We start from the raw sequence: 19989 nt of genomic DNA on the forward strand, positions 1-19989 counted from the left end.
CAAAGGACGGAGAACAAGGAAACCAAACCTGGTTTGGCTTCGAAAAGCAAACAACAAGAAAGACCTTTCCAACACGAAATGGCGAAGAACCAGGCTAGGACCCAAAATAAAAATGATATGGGGTAGCGGGTTTTATGCTCACGTCTGTCACCACAGCCAGAACACTAACACGGGAATCCGTGTAAAAATGATAGTTACCACTGCCACCAGCCATGTCGAATCAGGAAGGGGGACACAAAGTGCCCCTTGAGGTACAGAAGGACAGGGGAAAGATATTCCCCTCCAGTACTCCATGGTAAGATGGTTTGTACTGGATCTGTATTAAAAAGGACTAGTAAAGCCAATGGTGACTTTACAGGTTTCTGGGGGACAGTAGTCATCCCCAGAAATGGAGTTCACAAGGGAAGTCTAAAAGACATCCCTTTGTCACTGCACTAAAGGTGCTGTGTGACACACAAGAAAAAGATGATGCCTAGGGAGTTGGTGACACTCCACAGCCCATGAGCACAAAAGGTACAACACACACAAAAATACTGTAAGAGTGGGAAAAAGGCTCACACTCTTCCTAGGTAGAAACAATAAACCCCAGAAATCCAGCAAAGCTGCTGAGGGACTCACTAGGTGAGGGAAATTAGCCATAAATGAGAATTCTCCCTAACAGTGGCATCAATTGCAATGGCTGCTGTGGTATCACTTGCATCTGTTGAGGTGTCTGCATCTGTATATATCCCTGATGTTGCTGCACTCCCTGCTGCCCTGTTTGTTCTATTAATGCGCTTGTTCGGGCAAAGTGACCAATGTTGCTGCACGCAAAACACTGTCTTCCAAACCGTGGCTCCATACCCCGGTACCCTACTCCCCTTCCCCAAGGATAATATCCTCTCCCTGTCTGGTACTGTCCTTTGTAATTGTTCAAACCGCCCATATATGAAAACCCTGGCTATTGTGTGTTTGTAAATGCTGGATGTTTTTGCATCTGCACTGTTCCCCATTGCTGATTGTATGGTGTTTGTGTGTATGCTCCTTGCTGCGCCACCACTGCTACTGGGAGCCCTGCCCCCCCTACTCCTCCTACCCCACTTCTTGTGTGGGTGGGACAATAACTGGCCCCGTGAGCACTGCTCCTTCCATGCTTATTTTGGGCAGTTTTTTCTGCACTCATTTATTTTCCGCTTTTACTGCGTTGTCTACTATCACTTTATCTTACTCTAATGTCCCGTCCCCTTTCCTCCATACTGCATGGGCGTCCCTCGCTAGGGACGGGAGACGGAACCTTTTTTACCAGAAAAAAACCTTCTTCCTCTTTAAATTGAAAGGCGCGAAGGGGCGCGGCCCTGGGAGCCTGCGCTCCCCTGACTCTGCCCACCGGCACCACTCCTCAGTCCCCTTTTCCGCATGGACGGGAATGGGTCGATTTCACCAGCGCTCCTGGGTTTGGCTTCGGCCATGTAATACCACACACTCTTCCCTGGATACTTTCTTCTGTCTTTTTGCCTTCTTTAGCAATCGGGTAATCGGCCCTCTTGCACCACGCTCCTCCCCGGCGCATGTCGACTTCTGCAGGTGTGCAGCCTGTGAGGGGCTCTTCCCTACATCCGATCCCCGTGCTCTTTGCCTCCGCTGCCTTGGCCCCGACCACAGCTGGGAGGGTTGTACTGCGTGGAATGCACTTACACTGCGTGCTCTGAAGAATAGGCTAGCTAGGTGGAGAGAGCTCTTCAAGAAGTCTGCTCCAGAGGACTTGAAGACTTAGTCAGACATAAGTCAAGGCCCAAGGGAGGGCATCTTTTTTCCAGTGCACCCCCCAAGGGTGACTCCTTCCCAAGGAAACACCCGAGCGGGAGGAACCTGTCAGGTTCTCACACCAGGTGTACACCTGAGGGGCTACGCCCTAACACCGTCCAAATGTCAGAGGGGGCCCCTGCGTGCAGCACTGCCAGTGATACTGCTGAGGGCGACATGTCTACCAGGCCCCGCCCTGAGGTGCAGTGTAGGTCTCATGCTCCACCACCAAGGGTCCTGAAGGAGGCCGGGCCCAGTGAGACAAGCACCACAACTTCGGCACATAGCACGCAGCTCGACAAGATGGCCGCTCGTCCGATACCGCCCCTTGGAGCGGAGCAGGTGGGAGAACGAGTTACAAGGTGGGACTGGTGTCAACCAGGTACGTGGCCTACTGCTTATCTATCAGCATCGCAGGGAAAGTTTACCCCGCAACTATTTAGACAGAGTACGCACCGGCCCCAGCAGCCGCCTGCTACCCCGTCAACATCAACTGCCAGCCTGTGAGAACAGATTTTTAGAAAAATTCCTCACACTCATGAGATCTCCTCAGATGGGGCCCATCCTTCGGGATGTCATCAAGGACATGCTCCCTCCAGCCCCTCTGCCTGCGCCTATAGTCATTTCTCCTATGGCTCCGTCCCTACATGTCCCGGTGCAGCCTCTGCTGCCCTTGCCGGCTCCTTCGATTCCGGCTCCCCTGCCACCCACAGTTCAGGTGGTTCAGTACCAGCCTCCGGTCTCCACACCTCAGCCCTTGGCGCCCAGCACTCCTCCCCCCTGTTGCAGACCAGCCGGACGCCCTGGTGGATCCAGATGAGGAAGAAGACCCCGACACACCATTGTGAGCCAAGGCCTTCCACGAATGACTCGCTGGTCTGGCAGAGTACTTGGGCCTTCCTCAACCCAAGGTTGAACAACCGGAGGAGGGGGTATTGGCCGAGGTCCTCACTCTATGCTTCGTGGCTAGAATGGGGATCCTGATGCAGAAGGACTTTGTCGCCTTGTCCAAAAAGGGGTGGCTCAAACCCCACTCGGCCCAGCCTGTCAATCAGCGTCTCAACGCCAAGTATAGGCAAATGGAGGGGGATCCACTTTTGCTGTCGGCTCAACCTCACTCTTCGGTGATTGCTGCGGCGTCACTCTACTCGAAGCCTCAGTCGTCCTCGGCACTGTTAGGCAAAGAGGAGAAGATCTTGGAGGCGTACGGCAAGAAGCTTTATTCCAACGCTTCGCAGCATCTTCATGAAGCGTACGCGGATGCCATGTTGGCAGCCGTTAACCAGAGACTTTGGTGGGAAATAGCCGACTTCCTTCCAGAACTTCGGGTGCAGAGCCAGGCATGTTTCAAGGTGGGCCTGGCGGAAGCTAAAATGGTGGCGCAAGATATCATGGAATCCACTGTCGCCCACATTAACACCTCTAGCCGGGCCATATGCATCACCACGGACATGAGAAGCACTGCCTGGCTTCGGGCTACTAAATTCAACCCAGACATCCAGGAACGCATATTGGACCTTCCATTCGAGAGTGGCAACCTCTTTCCACCACCGATAAGGAGCTAGATAAAAAGAAAAGCAGTTCGCAAAGTCTTTATCCTTACAAAGGCCACGCCCAGGGCGTACACCCAGTCACATCAACGCTCCAACAAGGGGCGGGCGTTTGAGGGGTTCTGCGGCTTCCAAGGAAGGAGGTCCAAGCAGCCGGACTGTTCACTGAGTCAACACCGGCGCAAACAACAAAAGGGGTGGCGCAAGGGCTTCTTTCAGTCCCCCTCCTGCGCAACAGCCTCAGAGGGAAAGAAGGCATGATGCACCTCTTAAGGTCCACGTGTTTCTGTTGGGGGGCAGGCTTAACTTTCACGCACAGTGTTCGCGTCAGAAGTTTGCGGACCCCTGTAGCCACGGGGTACCGCCTACCGATCCCTTAGTCTCCTCCGTCCTCCCCTCCTCTCCCACAGATTGGGACAGCAACTCTGTTGGCGGAAATTCGGTCGCTCGTCGAGAGCCAGGCCGTGGAAGTCCCAGCCTCCCAGCGAGGATTGGGCTTCTACTCCCAGATTTTCATCATGCAAAAGAACCACCAGGCTGGTCTGAGATTTGTGTTGGACCTATCCACCCTCAACCTCTCCCTCCGTCTTCAAAAATTCAAGATGGTTACGCCAGCACTCATTACGGAGACATTTTGCAGGGGAGACTGGATGTGCTCCCTTGATCTGAAGGGCGCTTATCTACATGTCCCAATTTGGCAGCCGCATTGCTCCTTTCTGCGATTCAGGATCATGGGCTGCCATTTCCAATACAAGGTGCTACCCTTTGGCCTCAATTCAGCTCCCAGGGTATTTACCAGACTCATGAATGCAGTGGCAGCCCTCCACATCTACCCGTACCTGGACGACTGGCTAGTCAGGACGATCTCTCTGAAGGCAGTGCTTCACACTTCCTCCGCCCTCATGGTCGCACTCCACGAGCTGGGATTTTCCATCAATCTCAAGAAGTCTCTGCTGCAGCCTACACAGAACCTGACCTTCCTGGGCCTCATCTGGGACACAAGCTCCGAGAGAGTTTTCCCCTCGGAGCACAAGATCATGGCCATCAAGAGGGCCACCACTCACTTCCTCTCCCAAGAAGTGACCTCGCCTGGTGGTACCAACACTTAATAGGTATTGTGGTTTTAAGGTTTTCAATCAAGCGACACACCCTGGTCTCAGTAGGCTCTAGTATGCAGCGCACGACTGAAATGCTTATTTATTTATAAATAGAATCAATATTTGAGAGATACACCACTCATATCACACCCCCTTTTCAAATACCACGGGTCACGATGGACCAGGAACTGGGCTGGTGGGTAAAGGTAATATTTATTTATTTAAAAATTCAAAAGAAATCATACACGTTTTAATAAATGGGGCAGCAATCACCAATGTGATGATAACAATAGGAATGTAGGCAATGCACTTAATTCAACCCTTTAGTAACAGATAGAAAACACCAGGGAATAGAAACACTTTTGGATTTTCGGAAAGATAGCACTCCAGTTAGGATTTCCCCCTGCAATGTTCCCTCAACCCAGAAATAATCACTTATGAATTGATATAAGGAAGCAGCACCCAATTAGGAATATGAATCTGGAAACGGAATACAAATCTAACTTTCCCTCCTCAAATGGGAGTGAAAAACTGATTTGAAACCCTTGCAATGTTAAAATGACACTCGGGAATGGCTGAATAAAACAATGAATGTGTATAAAAATCTTGAAACAAAAACAATTCTTTACTGGAGCAACACTGGAAAGATACTAGCAATCACAAGCAATGGATTGAGCAAAAGCATACAATTTAAAATTGAATGGAAGATTTAAAACGGCTTGTTAGGGAGAATTCTCTTCTAAGGCTAATTTCCCTTACCTATAGAGTCCCCCAGCAGCTTTGCTGGATTTGAAGGGTTTATTTTTTTCTCCTGCTAAGAGTAAGACCCTTTTTTTCCCACTCTTAGACAGATTGCTAGCGTGTGTTTTAGGCTATCTTGTGTGCTTCTGGTCTATGGGATTTTTCTCACCCTTCTAGGAATCATCGTTTTAATGTATGTGGTACACAGCACCCTCCGTACCGTACCACAGGGGTGTTTTAGCGACCCCCAAACATAGACTCTCCATACCCTGGGACTGACTACTGTCTCCCAGGGCATGTAAAGTCCCCATTGACTTTACTAGTCAATACTTCAGAACTAAACCAGTACAACCCATCTTACTATGGAAGTACTGGAAAGGGTTAATAGTTTTTCCCCTAACGTTCATTTTCGAGGGGGTACCGTACAGTACCTCTCTCAAAAGTTTCTGGCTGGTGGCAGTGGTTACTACCATAAATATTCGACCGCGAATATTTCCATATGGGATTTTCCCATTGTTAGAGGCTACCACTTTTACTGACAGCCTCTAACATACCGCCAGTTTATTTTAATATTAACTTTACTCGGGTAGGTGTTTATTGCCAGAACTTTAATAATGTCTTTCTCGTGTCTTTCTCTATAATCCTAAACCAGGTCGGGATCCTTTGTTCATCCTTTTGGTGGTCTTCTGCACAGAAGCCCTCCTTTCGGCGCCACTGAGTCTGGGGTAGACAGGATGTGTGGGGGGTGGGGGGGGGGATAGGCACCCTGGACAGGATGTGTGGGGGGCGGGGGGGGGAATAGGCACCCTGGACAGGGTTGCCTACGCAACCCAAGTCACACTCTGCCCTGATAGGCTGGGGGGGGTTATCCCGCCAGGAGAGCCACCCCACTGTGCGAGTGACAGCTAGGCTGTATGAATGGGGGTCTTGCTGCATAAAAGCAGGGTCCTGAGGACTGGAGGACAAGACGTCGCCACTGGAACTAAGAAACTGAAGAGGAAAGAAGCTGAAGACCTCTGCAACGACTGAACCACCGGTGATGCCCTGCTGCAGATCCTCACCACTTTTCTCCAATGACTTGAGAAGATCTTCCTCTGCAAGAGTATTCTTCCCTTGAGCTGGTGGGGCCAACCAGTACACCAATCGCCTTCCAGGACCTGCCTTGGTCGAATCGCCAGTGCCCTGCACTCGGAGACCAGATAGCCAGGCACCCGTCCACCAGGACTGCGATTTAAAGGAGTGTACCTTTTTATTCGTTTTGGCAGCACCGCAGCTGGTTTCATCCCTGGGCTGTGCAGTAACTCGACCCTTCCTCCACGACGAGAGCCTCTCTTCCTCTGCTGGATCTCCCGAACTGCAGGAACCGCCAGGAACTACCGCCACCGCAGGAGCCTCTTACACTTTAAAGGTACATTGTTCCGCCAGGCCTCCCGTTTCGTTGGGGACCGCTAAAGGTGTTTTAAATCCTTTACTTACCTACTGGGTAGGCCGCCCCTATCATTTAACATTGCCTTTCACCTTCTGCAACCGCCTTTTTGAATCGTTAAACAAAGACTTGACTGCAGCTACTAGAACAGTTTAATCCTGGGCACATTGCCTTGTACCATTGACTCTGGCACAGGCCTATTGACTCTGGCTAAATCTGTTACAACTGCCTTCTCTAGATTGCTTCTCACCTAGAAATGTGTTGGTGCACCTAACTCTTATAACCACCTTTTTCCTTCCCCTTTTTAAACTTGTGAAGTGCCCTCATGATTTTTTTCAGAGCTAACTTGACAGAGCCTGTCATCCAGGAATTATGCCCGGTTTCGCAGAGGCACAATGAATTCTCCTGGGCATGGCAGGGTCTTTTTAGTCACAGTAGTTTCAGATGAATGGATTGAATTGGCGTCAAACAGCATTTTAAAGGGTGAAAAAGGTTTCATTTTGAAGGGGAATATTGGTTTTTCAGCAAAGCAATGCTGCCTCTTGCCTTAATTCCCTTTATATGTTTTGGGGTTAACTTACACACTCCTGCAGTGTGTCCTCTGTTTCCTCCTACCTGAAGTGTGTGTGGCTGGATGGTGCAGCCATCTTTTTGGTTTTTGCAAAAACACAGTTTTGAGCTACTAGTGTGTGCACAGGAGCCAGCACAGCCATTTTGATGTTTCTTGCGCAAATGCAGCTTAGTAATGTGGTAAAGCACAGCAGAGTGGGTCAATATATCCCACAATGGCACCGGTCCTACTGGCCGTACCCCACACGAGACTCCAGGGGAGGCAATTACAGCTGCATTTCACAGCCTCATGGAATCAGGAGAGGGGCTCCCAAGCGGAGCTTGTCAGCATCCCTCCTTCTCTTCTCCTGGACCTCACATGGTAGTCCGGGTACTGCAACCTGCGGGCAAGGGCCAGGGTCCCGGCTCCCTGGGTGACGAATTCCAGATACAGTGGAACGGCATGACAGCATATGCCTCCCTACCACACCCCTGATTCATAGGGTAATTTGCAAGATAAAGGAATCATGCCACCTCAGCATCATTCTGATAGATCTGCGATGGCCTGCAAAACCTTGGTTCTCTGAGCTTTTCAGCCTATTGGACAGGACACCCATTCACCTGCCGCTGGGCCCAGCTCATTTTCTTGCGCAGCAGGTGGGCAGGGTCATCCACCCCCCCTCACAGAAATTATTCCTCGCAGCGTGGTTCCTGAGCAGGTTACGCTCAAGCACCTGAGCCCATCACAGGCTAACCTAGACATCATTCAGAGTACTGGGAGCAAGGCTACTAGGAGCCAGTACAGGAATAAATGGACTAGGTTCTGTCACTGGGCGGACTCTAAAGAGATCGACCCCCTTACATGCACATTGGATGATGTGCTCTCCTTCTCTGCACACCTCGCTCACTCAGATGTGCAGGTGGACACATGCCGCACCTATTTGGCAGCCATAGGGGCCTACAGAAATTTGGAGGAGGAGATTTTCTCCTCTTCCAACCCGGTGGTTAAGCGACATTTGGTGGGCCTCGTCAGGTTCTACCTGCCCATGAAGAAACCACACCCTGTGTGGGACCTCTGTCTGTAGTCTTGGGTGCCCTGCCGCACAAACCATTCCAGCCAATGGCGTCCGTGGACATCAGGCTGGTCATTAAAACAGCTCTGTTGGTGTGTCTCTTCTCTGCTCGCAGGTTTAGGGAAATTCCAGACTCTGGTGGCATCAGAACCCTATACTACTTTTCACAAGGATAAGGTGGTCCTGAGAACGCACCGTGTGTTCCTACATAAGATAGTCTTCAGCTTTCATCTAAACGAGGGGATAGTCTTACCTACATTTTTTGCAGACCCCAAGGACGAGGCTCGCAGGGTCTTGCACTGTCTAGATGTCGGATGCGCTCTGAAATGTTATCCGGACAGGACCAAGGGTTTCCGCAAGTCGGACGCCCTGTTAGTCGCCTTCTGGGGGCGTGGGGGGGCTAGTTATGAGGCATCCAAGGCCTCTATAGCAAGGTGGATGGTTTCGGCCATCAAGGAGGCCTACGAGGAGCAGCACAAACCACTTCCAGCTAACATGCACGCCCATTCTGTCAAAGCCAAATCCACGGCCATCGCCCTCCAGCGGCAGGTCATTAGCAGGGCGGCCACCTGGGCCGCCCCTTCAGCACTACTGTCTGGACGCCGGCTCTAAATCATATGCGGCTTTCGGGCAGGCGGTACTAAGGAATCTTTTCTTGAGGAGGGTATCCTGGCAACCCTGGGACTACATTCAGTTGTAATCGCCCATGCAGTATGGAGGAAAGGGGACGGGGCATAAGAGTAATTAATAGTTACTCAGAGTAGTGACTAACATACTCTTAGTCCATAGTCCCCTTTCCTTCCTCCATATGTCCCACCATCCTCCTCCTAATTATACTGGTGTCATTAGCAATCTTAAATATTGTCGACTGGTCAAATAGTGCACTATGGTTGCTGTATCTCTGGCTATCCTTTTGTTTCTATCCCCACTATTTTTTGTAGTGAAGCCTGCACATCTGCAGGGAGCCCCCTCACTAATATGTGATAAACAGGGGTATTTAGTAATTCCAGGACTGTTTATTTTCCTGCGTCCACATCTCTTGTATGGACCAGATATATATTGTGCCGTGCCCTCTTCTGGGTTCATTTTACATGCTAATATTGATCCCATATCTGATGTCTGGATACAGCTTTCTCAGAGCTTTCCACACATGTGCTCAATAATTGTTAAAGGGTGATGCATGTTAGATCTCAATGTTACCTCTGCATATCCTGCTTGGTGCCAAATTTTGTCACTTCGTTGCCCCACCAATAAACTCTTAATATCTCCTATAGCCAGTGGAATCCGCTGCTATTTCCTTCTCAAAAACATAAATCCAAGAACTCGCTCCCGCCATTAGTGAGGGTAAACTGCAAACCAAATAAACCTCAGGGTTTTCTGGGGCCGAGGACCACGCTACATCTGACTCTCTTCCTAAGCATCTTCCTTCTCGAGCCTTTCATTCATCCAACTCTCTTGAGGGTCAGACGCTTCTCCAGGCAGAGAGTGGGAGGTAGGTCTCTGTCCTCGGCTGGGGCCATCCCTCTGTAACAGCCTCCCTGTCTCTTTCAAAATTGAGCAGGACCATCTCGGGTTCCCGGAAGCAGCTCAAGGCCTTCCTTTTTGCTTCCGCTTTCTCTCTCCCTTGCTGATGTCCCTGTCTCCTACGCAAACTGGTTACCTGGCCTCCCACTAAACTTGGGGACCAGGTTCCTGCACGACCAGTAGCCCCTGCACTGCCACCAGGTCCAACCACTTACAGGACTGTATCTGTAACCCTACAGTCCCCTGACTCTCTGCACTTAAGAGCCAACTCTCGGCTGCACATACAAGTTCTTGCACTCTCTCTCTCCTGCCCTCCCTGCAGCACTTACAAGCTCTTGCATTCTCCCCTTACACCCTCCCTCCTTGCACTTCTACCCCTTCGTCCCCCTCGCACTTGTGCGATCTGATTGACACAAGGCCTGATAAGGTAGTCTGTTTGGTCCTCTCTCCCTTGTCTTGTCGCTCCTAGAAACACTTGTGTACAGGCGCGTTATAAATGATTTATCATATCCCTATCTTTTGTCAGCCAGGGTTCGTAATGCACCTCACCTTTTGTTTTCTACAAAAGGGGAATCTGTGTTCGTGCTCTGGGTTTATTTCTCCTCTGTGGTGTTTCAACTACTGCTATTCTATTCTTCCTACTCCGAAGTCTATTTCCCCAGTCCCCTGATGAATCCTCTTTCCTCTTCCCTTTCTTCTTCTTCTGCTCATATTTGTTCGATCGCAGGTGTCAAATTTGTCACCCCCATAGTCGCTACTGTGCTCCCAGTCTGATAGTGTGATCACTCTCTGTCGTATCCAGTTCGCCGTTGTCCAAGTCCTGTCCCCAGTTATCAATTTTAAATTGTATGCGCCCTGCTGTCCATCCGTACTAGTCGGCTGTCTTTCCTTGTTCATTTCCTTTTTATTCTATCTCCCTTTCCATCGCTTTTCAGCTTCCCTGAACAAAGGGTTAAATTACTGTTGTCTGCTCTTTTTAATGTCCACTAAATATTTCTTCCTCCCCTTCTCATCCTTACTACCAGAGTTAACTTTGCACTCATCTTTCTTTTCATTTGTTCTCTCCTTATCTTGTGATGTTCACCTAGGGTTTGTGTATCATGCAGCTAGTTTTAACAGTGGGTACATTGCATAGGGAGGGGACAGCACACTCCCCTTTTCCATCCCTCCTCTTCTCCCTTCTGTCTTTTTCTCTTTTTCTTCATACAGCTTCCAGAGCTTTAAAATGTACTGCCTCTTTTTGAGCTTGGTTCCTTTATAGGTAGCTGACGGGTATGAGCACATACTATCGATAATGTTTTTATCAAATGTTCCCTCCCCGGGCCATTCCAGATAACACTTCCCTACTGTGTCGTTTGCCCACTGAAAGTGGTATTTTAGAATTTTATTGCCATATTGGGGCAATTGTTTACACATCTGATCAAGGGGTGCGTCCATCCAATGGGACGACATTATCGCACCCTCTTCCTAATTGTAAGAGTACTCTTCCCTCCCCTTTTTCTTTTATCCCTTCTTATTTAAACTTTTTTTTATCCTTGTTAACGCACTTCCATTCACTTAATTTTATACTTGCCACTTAACTCGTTCACCCTATTTCATTCGCACTGGCCCTTTCCTGTCCACAGGCCTGTCTCATTAGTATTTATTAATACATGAATGGCCCTCTCCACAGGCCCACCACCTTAACAACAATGCCCTATGTTAGTACACCGAGAGTGCAGTTGCTTCTCCCTTCTCTCGACCGCAACCCCTGCACGCGCTACACAGCTCTTGCAATATTTACACGTTCATTCGGCTCTTGCCCTTCCGTAATCTCCTCAGCCACAAAAAACTAAAACCGCAACAACTTCCACTCTACCATGATAGACCGCTACTACCCACGAAAGCACTAGCGCAAATGCTTCTTCCCCTTTTTTCTTCACACTCACTCTTTAAACCAAAAAGAATATGAAAAATGTTGCAAATATACCAATTGCCTGCACTACGCACAACTCTTGTCTAATGAGGTCAGCCACTTACTATGCAACCCTCTGCTCTAACGCAGATGTGCCGCTGTCCACATATTCCCTATTGGATAAATGGACCTAAAATCTAAGACTACTACGGCCAATAGCCCTCCACTCCTTGAGGGTGCGTCCTATACACCATAAAAATAATACCTCCCGCTCCCTGCACGTTCATGCACAGGTACAATCAAATATCCTTGTAGGAGATTCTCCACTCCTCTCGACATCCAACTCCCTTTAAAGGGTAGCACCCCGTGAGAGCAAAGGCAGCGCCCTGACCAGGCAAACCTTCGGGAAATCTGCATTCGCAGGCCTCGTTGGTATTTGAGCACTTACGACTGGTCAGAAAGCGCTATCCAGCACCCCTCCGGGAGTTTGGCTGGAATCCCCATGCCTGGTTGGGAAAGCTGATGAATCTCACAGGGGCCTCCAAAAGTGTTGATGGGGTCGCTTCGGAACACGGCATTAAAAATTAGAAAAGTAGTAAAAAAAAGTGTACGCCAGGCAAGAAGTAACGCAGTTTTATCCAGCGCACCAGACGCAACTGGGACAGCAAAATTCAAGCAGAACTGCATGAAAAGGTGCTGTCCAAGAAACACTCCCAAATCAAAAGCTTTTATTATCGTCTTAACTAACCTCAATCATTTTGCAACATTGAAAGTCTCCCCACTCAAAGCTGATTGGTGAATGCATATCAACCCCCTATAGAAGGGCATACATTGTTTTCTGTGATTGGGTCCCGCAGACCTTACCACGCCACCCATACTGTGCCATTGTGAGGTCACAATCCAATCCTCAATTCCCACATCGCAGTGCCAATTCATTGAAACATTTGATAAGACCAGCAGAACTTTATTCACCTGTCCCGGTCATCTCATCACAGTTCTCATGAGAAAGTGTTCTACCTTGAACCTGTCAGAGCCTTGAACCAAGAACAAGTTACTGTGTAAATGTAGCACGTTATACATTTGTTGACCTTCTTCCCAGTCAGAAATGTATTCAGGGGCAATTTGAAACTGCAACAGGCTTTCTGAAACAGACAGTAGATCGGGCTTCGTAAATTATGCCGGATTATAAAATGGTGTGCATTCATTGCCTTTTCGGCAGGACTTCCATGTGTTTCTTTGTTCTGCAACAGATGTAAAAGGGCAAAACCCAGTTCCTCCAGTATTACAGTATAACCACACCACCATCGGTGCCGTAGTGACTTTAATAAGTGCCCAGTTGTTTTCACTACCCATTTTTGGAAGCTCTATGCATACTATATCGGCTGAAGGGATCACTCTTAATTGACTTATTTGATTAAACAAGGCCAGAATATACGGGTGGTTTAAAAGAGCTAATACTGTTCGGGTAAATTTCTTCCAAAGTTACCCATTTACCCAATTCACTAATTTCTTCCGAACCGTTGCTTTCAGTATTCAAGACTTGAACGTCGACTTCAGTAGATTTCCTTTTATTCCAATGAAATTTCCTTGGTTTGTTTGGAACTGGTGGACTGACTTGTTTGGATCGGATATGTAGAAGTTTCTTGTGCTTGAGTTTACATAGCAGTGTTTGCAGAAGCTTTAGAGGGACGATTTCGAGTTTCCAGCAGTGAGCAATATGTTGCTTCAGCCAGTACTGGCAGGTTTATCCAATGGTCCATTGGACCCTGAAGCCGCGTTTGTCTGATAGTGCCATCTGTTAACTAATTGGTCACTAACGTTTTATTGCTCTTTACATAGAGGCATTTATGTAAAGCTTGTTGGTTTGGAGGCTTAATCATAACTTTTTTTGTATTTGCATTGGGCCTCCTCTTAGTACTCATGTTTGTTGTTGCTTGTGTACTGAACACTTCCTGCTCAACACTCTCTATTACAGCAAAAGGATCAAACCGAGAAGGAGGAATATATATTTCGTATAATCCCAGCCTTGAGAAGAAGTGGGCGACGAATGGTCCATTTTAATCCCGCCTGTTTTTTGAGAGATTTTATTTCTACTTGATAAAGGTTTCGGCTTATTAACAGATATCCTATGTTACATCAATTTCGGCCCCTTGAACAGACATCATCGTAGGTTTGTGGGTAGTACTCGAAGATTCTATTTTTGGTGCGTCTGTCTTAAAAGAATTTAAGATTATTAAGTCCACAACTTTGACCAGGATATACTTCACTTCAGACTGCTCATTTAGAAAGTTAGTCATTACTGTAGCTAAAACATCTATTTTGAATGTTAATATATTGAATGCATTAGCTAGAATGGGCTCCACTGTTGGTGGTGCAGTTTCTTCATTGAAGGCAGGTTCATCTTCACTGTCACTGGCTATGTCATCAGAAAAAAAGAGAACGATTTGTCCAAAGTATCAGAGGACGAAATCAGCACAGTTAAGTCTTGTGTAATTGACTAGTTTGCTCCGATTATTTTTTCTGTTCCGGAATTGAGGGGAAGAATATTCTCCCCGCCTAAAGAGGCATGCTGTAGTGCTAGACACATTTTAAGGAGCAAATGATTACCATCTATTGTTGGAGAAAGTGCTTGGGCAGAGTTTTCAGTTGTAGGGTTTTGGATTTGAAATCGTCTGAGGTATAACATCAAAGAAGCCCGTAATTACCGGCTCGGTATCTACAGTTTGGCTAGGACTTTTTTGCATAACATCTTGAGATGTTGGCTACTTCAGGACTCCTGTGCCTTTTATTGGTCCTAAGTGGAAAGATCTTTTTAAAAAGATCTTTTCACTTCAAGACCGATTTAGAAAGACTGTTCCGTGACGGCACAGAGCAGTCTTTCTAAATCCAACTGTCACGCCACTGCCGCACACAAGTGCGCGCAGGGACTAACAGTCAGGTCGGGACCCGGAAGCGCAGGACCAGGACAAGGGGTAAGTGTGTGGGTGGGTGTGTGTTTGCGTGCGTGTGTGTTGGTGTGTGTGTGTGTATGTATGTATGTATTAGTTTTGCTTTGGGAGAGTGGGGAGGATTGGGGGAGACAGGGAGGAAGAATGGTGGGGTTTGAGGGGTTCAAACCCCGGAATGTAAAAAAAAAAATTCAAAAAGGGAAACTGCATTTTGAAGGTCTCATTTTCTTTTGATCTGAAAACTGGCATTGTAAAGAAAGGAAAAAGACCTTTATAATGCCGGTTTTCAGATCAAAAGAAAATCGGTCAAAAAAAGTATTTTCTCATAGAACCCTTTTATTTGCTCTAGCCGCTGCACTGCCAAGACCATATGTGCGAGGACCTGCACGAGGCATTTCAATCAATTGATGATGAATAGAGTCTTACCTGGCGGCCTTTTTTGAGGAGTGCTCTCAAAGACTCACCCGCTTGCCACGAGACACAAGACACATTTTGTCCCACTCGGCTCCAAGACACACGCGCTGACAAGCAATTTTTGGATCCAAACCTTCAAGAGGGTTAAGAGCGCTGATGCGCCAAGCTGGTAAAACCCAGCTTCACGAGCCCAGATACTGTAGGGCGGCAACAGAATACAAATTGGCAGCCAATGTATTTCTTGCTCACACAAGAGACGCACTGCGTTCCACTCGGCTCCATGACCCTTTGAACTAGCAAATACCTTGGGTGTGCACTGGAACAGCTTTCCTTCAGCTTGGTGCTGGAGCGGTGAGCAGGTAGGCTTTTGGTGTGGGCCAGGTAGGGGACTTGGGGAGAAGGGGGAAGGGGACCTGGAAGGGAAGGGAGGTGCCTGGAAGACATTAGGGGTCGAGGAGGCTGAGCACCAAAAGGGTCATGATAAGGCAGGTCTGTTCGGAAGCACCTTATGGCGGAATCTCAGGGCAGGAGGGTGTAATCCCCTGCACCTCCCCCACACTTCCCGATGCAAAGAAATAATGTATATTTGTTTGAGATCACTCGATGCACCCTAAAAAAAAAAAAGCACCCTTTGCTTGTCTCAGAGACACTGCAAATGGGAAACATTACACGCAGAACCAACATGGAAGTACGGCCGTAAATCGCCATTAAAATTGATCTTTTTGGTTCTCAATCAACTTCACGGAACAGGTCCAGGAGACTCCGGCTCGAATTGGGGCTCAGTGCGCAGCCATATAACCAAGATCTCCGACGAAGGTCTGTGACCTGCCTCTGACAGGAGAATACGCGTGCACAGTACTACTTGCGCCGTCACCTTACCGAGGCCTCGCTGGCTAACACTCTTGTCTGGCAGCGAGACAGTCAGCCGAATACAGAGACCTTGAAATGCTTATCTACAGCAAAGGTTCGGCTGAACCTCTTGCAACACGAGTGGGCGGACCATGGCCAGGAGTGTCTTGGGCCAAGCACAGTTGAACACCATGCGTTTTCAAGCCGGCCCGGACTACTAAGGAGCCCAGAGTAGTCCATCCCATACATAAAGCAATGAGGGCGAGGAGGGCCCATGCTACCCTGTCCAGGTATGGAGGAATGGAGCACAGGTGAAATGGGATTGGGCCGGCAACAACAAATCACATGAAATACCTAATCAACCTAAGATGGGTGCTCTCCATTGAACGAAGACCTGCAGGTACTGTGAGCAAGCTGGCACTGTGTGTAGACGGGCCCTGGGCCTTATCCGGGCCTCACAACAATGTGTCATGGCAGGGCGTAAGGGCTCTCCAACTCTGCAATGGCCCTTGGCGTACCCTTTCACCACCCTCCACCACCGTCCTCTCCCATCAGGGACCGCTTGGCTGTTGGAACTATACTAACTACAGTAGAGTGCCTTGTTTTGCAGTGGGAGCTATGTTAAACTTTAATGACTTGTCCAGTGTGCTGTACACCAGAGGAGCATTGGTCACAGCGAAATCCTGTTTCCATGGGATTCACTGAGGTACACAGAGATCCCATGCCCAAACCAACTGCCCAAAGACCACAACTACCACACCAAGTGCCTTCTGCTATGCCAGCGATATTGCCTCCTCTCTGATATACCTGGCCAACCCATCTGCCTAGAAGACCAACTGCGCTTCGCTTGGTTCATGATGCAGTAATAACTCGCCTGACTTGACACTTGCAGCTCTCTGCAGCGTATCATATGTGATGATAACCTACCTATTCTTACTTTTCCAGCCTCGCGCTGTGTATGCTTTGCAAATTCAACTTACCTGTCTTGACTCCGATAGCGTTGCACTGTGTAATATCCCTGATAATAACCTCCCTGTACTATGGGGAACAGTTTACTACATGCCATCTGATTGGCTTACTGTAACTATCGCAACATGAGGCATGACTTACCAAACCTTAATCTTACTTGATTTACCCCAACATTTTGTGTATCTTATGTAGCCCCCGCATCACGAGGGTGGCTTTCCAGATTGAGTATCCACCTGACTGTGTTCCTGTGCTCTTGTATTCCTGCAGTAGCCCCCGTACCATGAGGCGCGCTCCGTTAAGTGGCAACTGTAAGCTATTCTATGTTTAATTTAAGCATTGCTTGTATTAACGACAATTATGACCGTTACCTAACCATGTAAGCAAGCACGTAAATGATTGTTACCATAAGTAACATAATTACAACAGTGCCTTGATGCCCATTGGCTTAGTGCGCTATATAAATGTAAAAAAACAAAAAAATACAGAGAGCTGGAGAAACAGTACACCTAAAGGGAGGAGAAAGAAAAACAGACTGAGAAGGAGAAAAAGAGAGTACACCCCAGTGGCTCCAACATATCTCCACATTCCCAGAGTTGGACTTGATTGCTGCAACTCCTTTTGGTAATGTGAATGTGCCCATTCACCACACTGTGACCAAAGCTGTAGAATATGTACCCCCTTCTGTCCCTTGGAAACTGATTTCTCTGACCGATATCTTGGAACTATGGGGCTAAAAGAGACCTTGCACTCATTCAGTTCTGCAACTTTAGAAATGTTTCTGAAACTATCTGAGAAGCTAGCATCAATTCCCACTTTCTCAGAAACCCTTACCAAAAACACAGGCCTGCTTGTTCAAGCATCCACAGTTGGCTTGAAGCCAGCTTCCCTTCCCTCCTGACATAGAGTACAAAAAGATGGATTTATTGGGACACAAAGTTGTATTGTCTGGTGGCTTGTCTCTGAGGACGGTAAACGCCTCCTTCAGTTTGGTCCTCTAGTCACACATGCTCAATGATGTGGTGAAGGAAGCTTCTGCAAACCTGCCTTCAGAGATCTAATAGTCTTTTGCAGAGCTGGTAAGTCACTGATGGGTAGGAGGCAGAAAACATCTTGCAAGCAGAACTGAACACTTATTGTCCGGTCAACTCTATAGGGATTGTTGTGGTAGACTGCAGAGACTGTAGGTGTGATGTAAAGGTTACAATGCTGGGCATGCCCTCCGATAGGGCCAAGTAATTGAAGCTTAAAGCCAGCTAAGCCAATACAGTTTGACAAGTTTGTGTGAACATGTTTGTTCCTTCTCTTTGGAAACGTAAATGCTAGAGGTGCTTAAGATTCTGTGGCATGTAACATTTCCTTGTTTAACTACTTTTAGAAAAATATCTGGGCGATAAAGGATCTCCTGGAGGCCATAACTCCACGGAATGACTTGGTGTACCAATTCACCCAAAAACTTGCTGACGAACTGTTTACGCAAAGACAAATTGCACTTAGCACGTGAGTATGCTTACGTTTAAAACCTATGTTTCAAGTCAGAATTTCAAATATTGATGCCATGATTAGTGTCTGCTTTGTTTTTAACTGCATCCAGCATTGTACTTGGAATGTCTATCCCACAGATTTCTCATATTTTGAAATCCACTCCCGACATAGTCTGCTCCGGAAAGTTTTCTCTAGCCACATGGTGGTGCCGTATAACAAGGAATGGTTTCATCATGACTCATTGTGCCATTTCATGTCTGAAGTGATGTCATCCATAAATCTACTCAAAGCCATTGGTGGCATTTTCTAGTTTTTTTTCAATGGACACATGCAGGGATTTTTTTTCCGGAGGCGTCTTTCTGCATTTGTGCAGCATTGACTGCTAGATTGGGCTTTAAAGCCTTTCGGGAGTATAGCTGTGTCTTCTTTTAGACTCTGATGTGGCCAGGGCATGGAGGAGTGCAGATCTTGTCAGACATTGAACCCACAGGCTATGAGGGAGCGTATGGCAAAGGGTGCCTTACCTTTGATGACAAGTAATACCCGCAGAGTCTTCTCAAGGTATCCAAAAGAGACACATTCCTGAACCTCAAATACTCTCCTTTGGGCATCATTCACATTTACAGGAAAAGCGGTGTCATCACTCGCTTCATTTTTTTGGGATACCCGTGATAATGTTATGATATTGTGTCTTCTATGTGAATTGTTTTTGGACACAAAGCACTAATAAAAGTGTGTGTATAATTGGTTCTCTTAGCTACACACTCTGGGGAGGGTAGAATAAAAGTGGAAAAATCCCTACCCGAATGAAGTTTCCACACTAGGGAATTTTCCAATCCAAGAGTGATTTCAACTCATGAGATACAGGGTGACAGTTGGAGTTTTACACTACCAGTGTACTACTCCAGCATGCAGGGATATAGCTGGAGTAATCTTTTAAAATACCACAATACGTTTAAGAGGCTTCCTGCTCTACACCAAAAATGGTTATTAGAAGCAAAAAGTGTGGGGTCATTTTTCTAACTATCCCCTTTTAGATGGGCGGCCCACCACTGGTGCCTAGGGCCGGTCCCACCCAAATGATGGATGGTTTTTAGTTCTTCTTGTAGGACAGTCAACTTGGCATCTAGCAGGTCTATTAAGTTGTGAGTCTTGTCCACTGTTGTGTGTTACAGTATGTTAGTTGGTGTACGCTGTCTGGTATGTTGGACTTAACTATTGCCTTGTTTATGTTGGTTACCATCACTCAAGTCATCGATTCATACCATGTGCAGGATCTTTCTTTGGTTAGACCCAGAGAAATCCTTCCACATAAATTCACTGGAGCTTTAGCACAGCATGTCTGGCATTGTGGCCCTTCTTATAATCAATCAAAGGTTTAACTGTCCAGGTACACATTGACAATACCACCACCAAGTAATACAGATGGGCAGTGTGGGGTTGTTCAACTTGTACAGGGTGGCCATGTACGTTTTGATTTGGGCGAAAACTAGGTCATTGTAACAGCTACTCACCTCGGCGACAGTCTCAACATTCGGATGTGCTGAATTTGCTCTGTCTTGTGTGAGTTCTTCTCCATCTGGCGGCTTTCCAAAATCAACCCGAATGATGTAGGTTGAACAAGAAGCGTGAGCTCTTCTGCTCCAGGGATTTGTTTGGGGGAGCTCGCTTGGTGATTCCTTGGGTGTTTG

At 47.6% G+C, this 19989-nt stretch overlaps 1 protein-coding gene across 6 annotated transcripts in view; it reads left to right on the forward strand.

The window, feature by feature from the left end:
- The window catches only part of LOC138569353 (uncharacterized), a 1814236-nt gene that overhangs the window by 1471689 nt on the left and 322558 nt on the right, over nucleotides 1-19989 (forward strand). For all 6 annotated transcript variants that reach the window (XM_069647265.1, XM_069647261.1, XM_069647266.1 and 3 more), the window contains one exon: nucleotides 18192-18313. In XM_069647265.1, coding sequence (XP_069503366.1) covers nucleotides 18192-18313 — 122 coding nt within the window. The remainder of the gene's footprint in view (nucleotides 1-18191; nucleotides 18314-19989) is intronic.

Source organism: Ambystoma mexicanum, chromosome 2q (assembly GCF_040938575.1).
Source record: "Ambystoma mexicanum isolate Mex_15411 chromosome 2q, UKY_AmexF1_1, whole genome shotgun sequence".
Lineage (NCBI taxonomy): Eukaryota > Metazoa > Chordata > Amphibia > Caudata > Ambystomatidae > Ambystoma > Ambystoma mexicanum.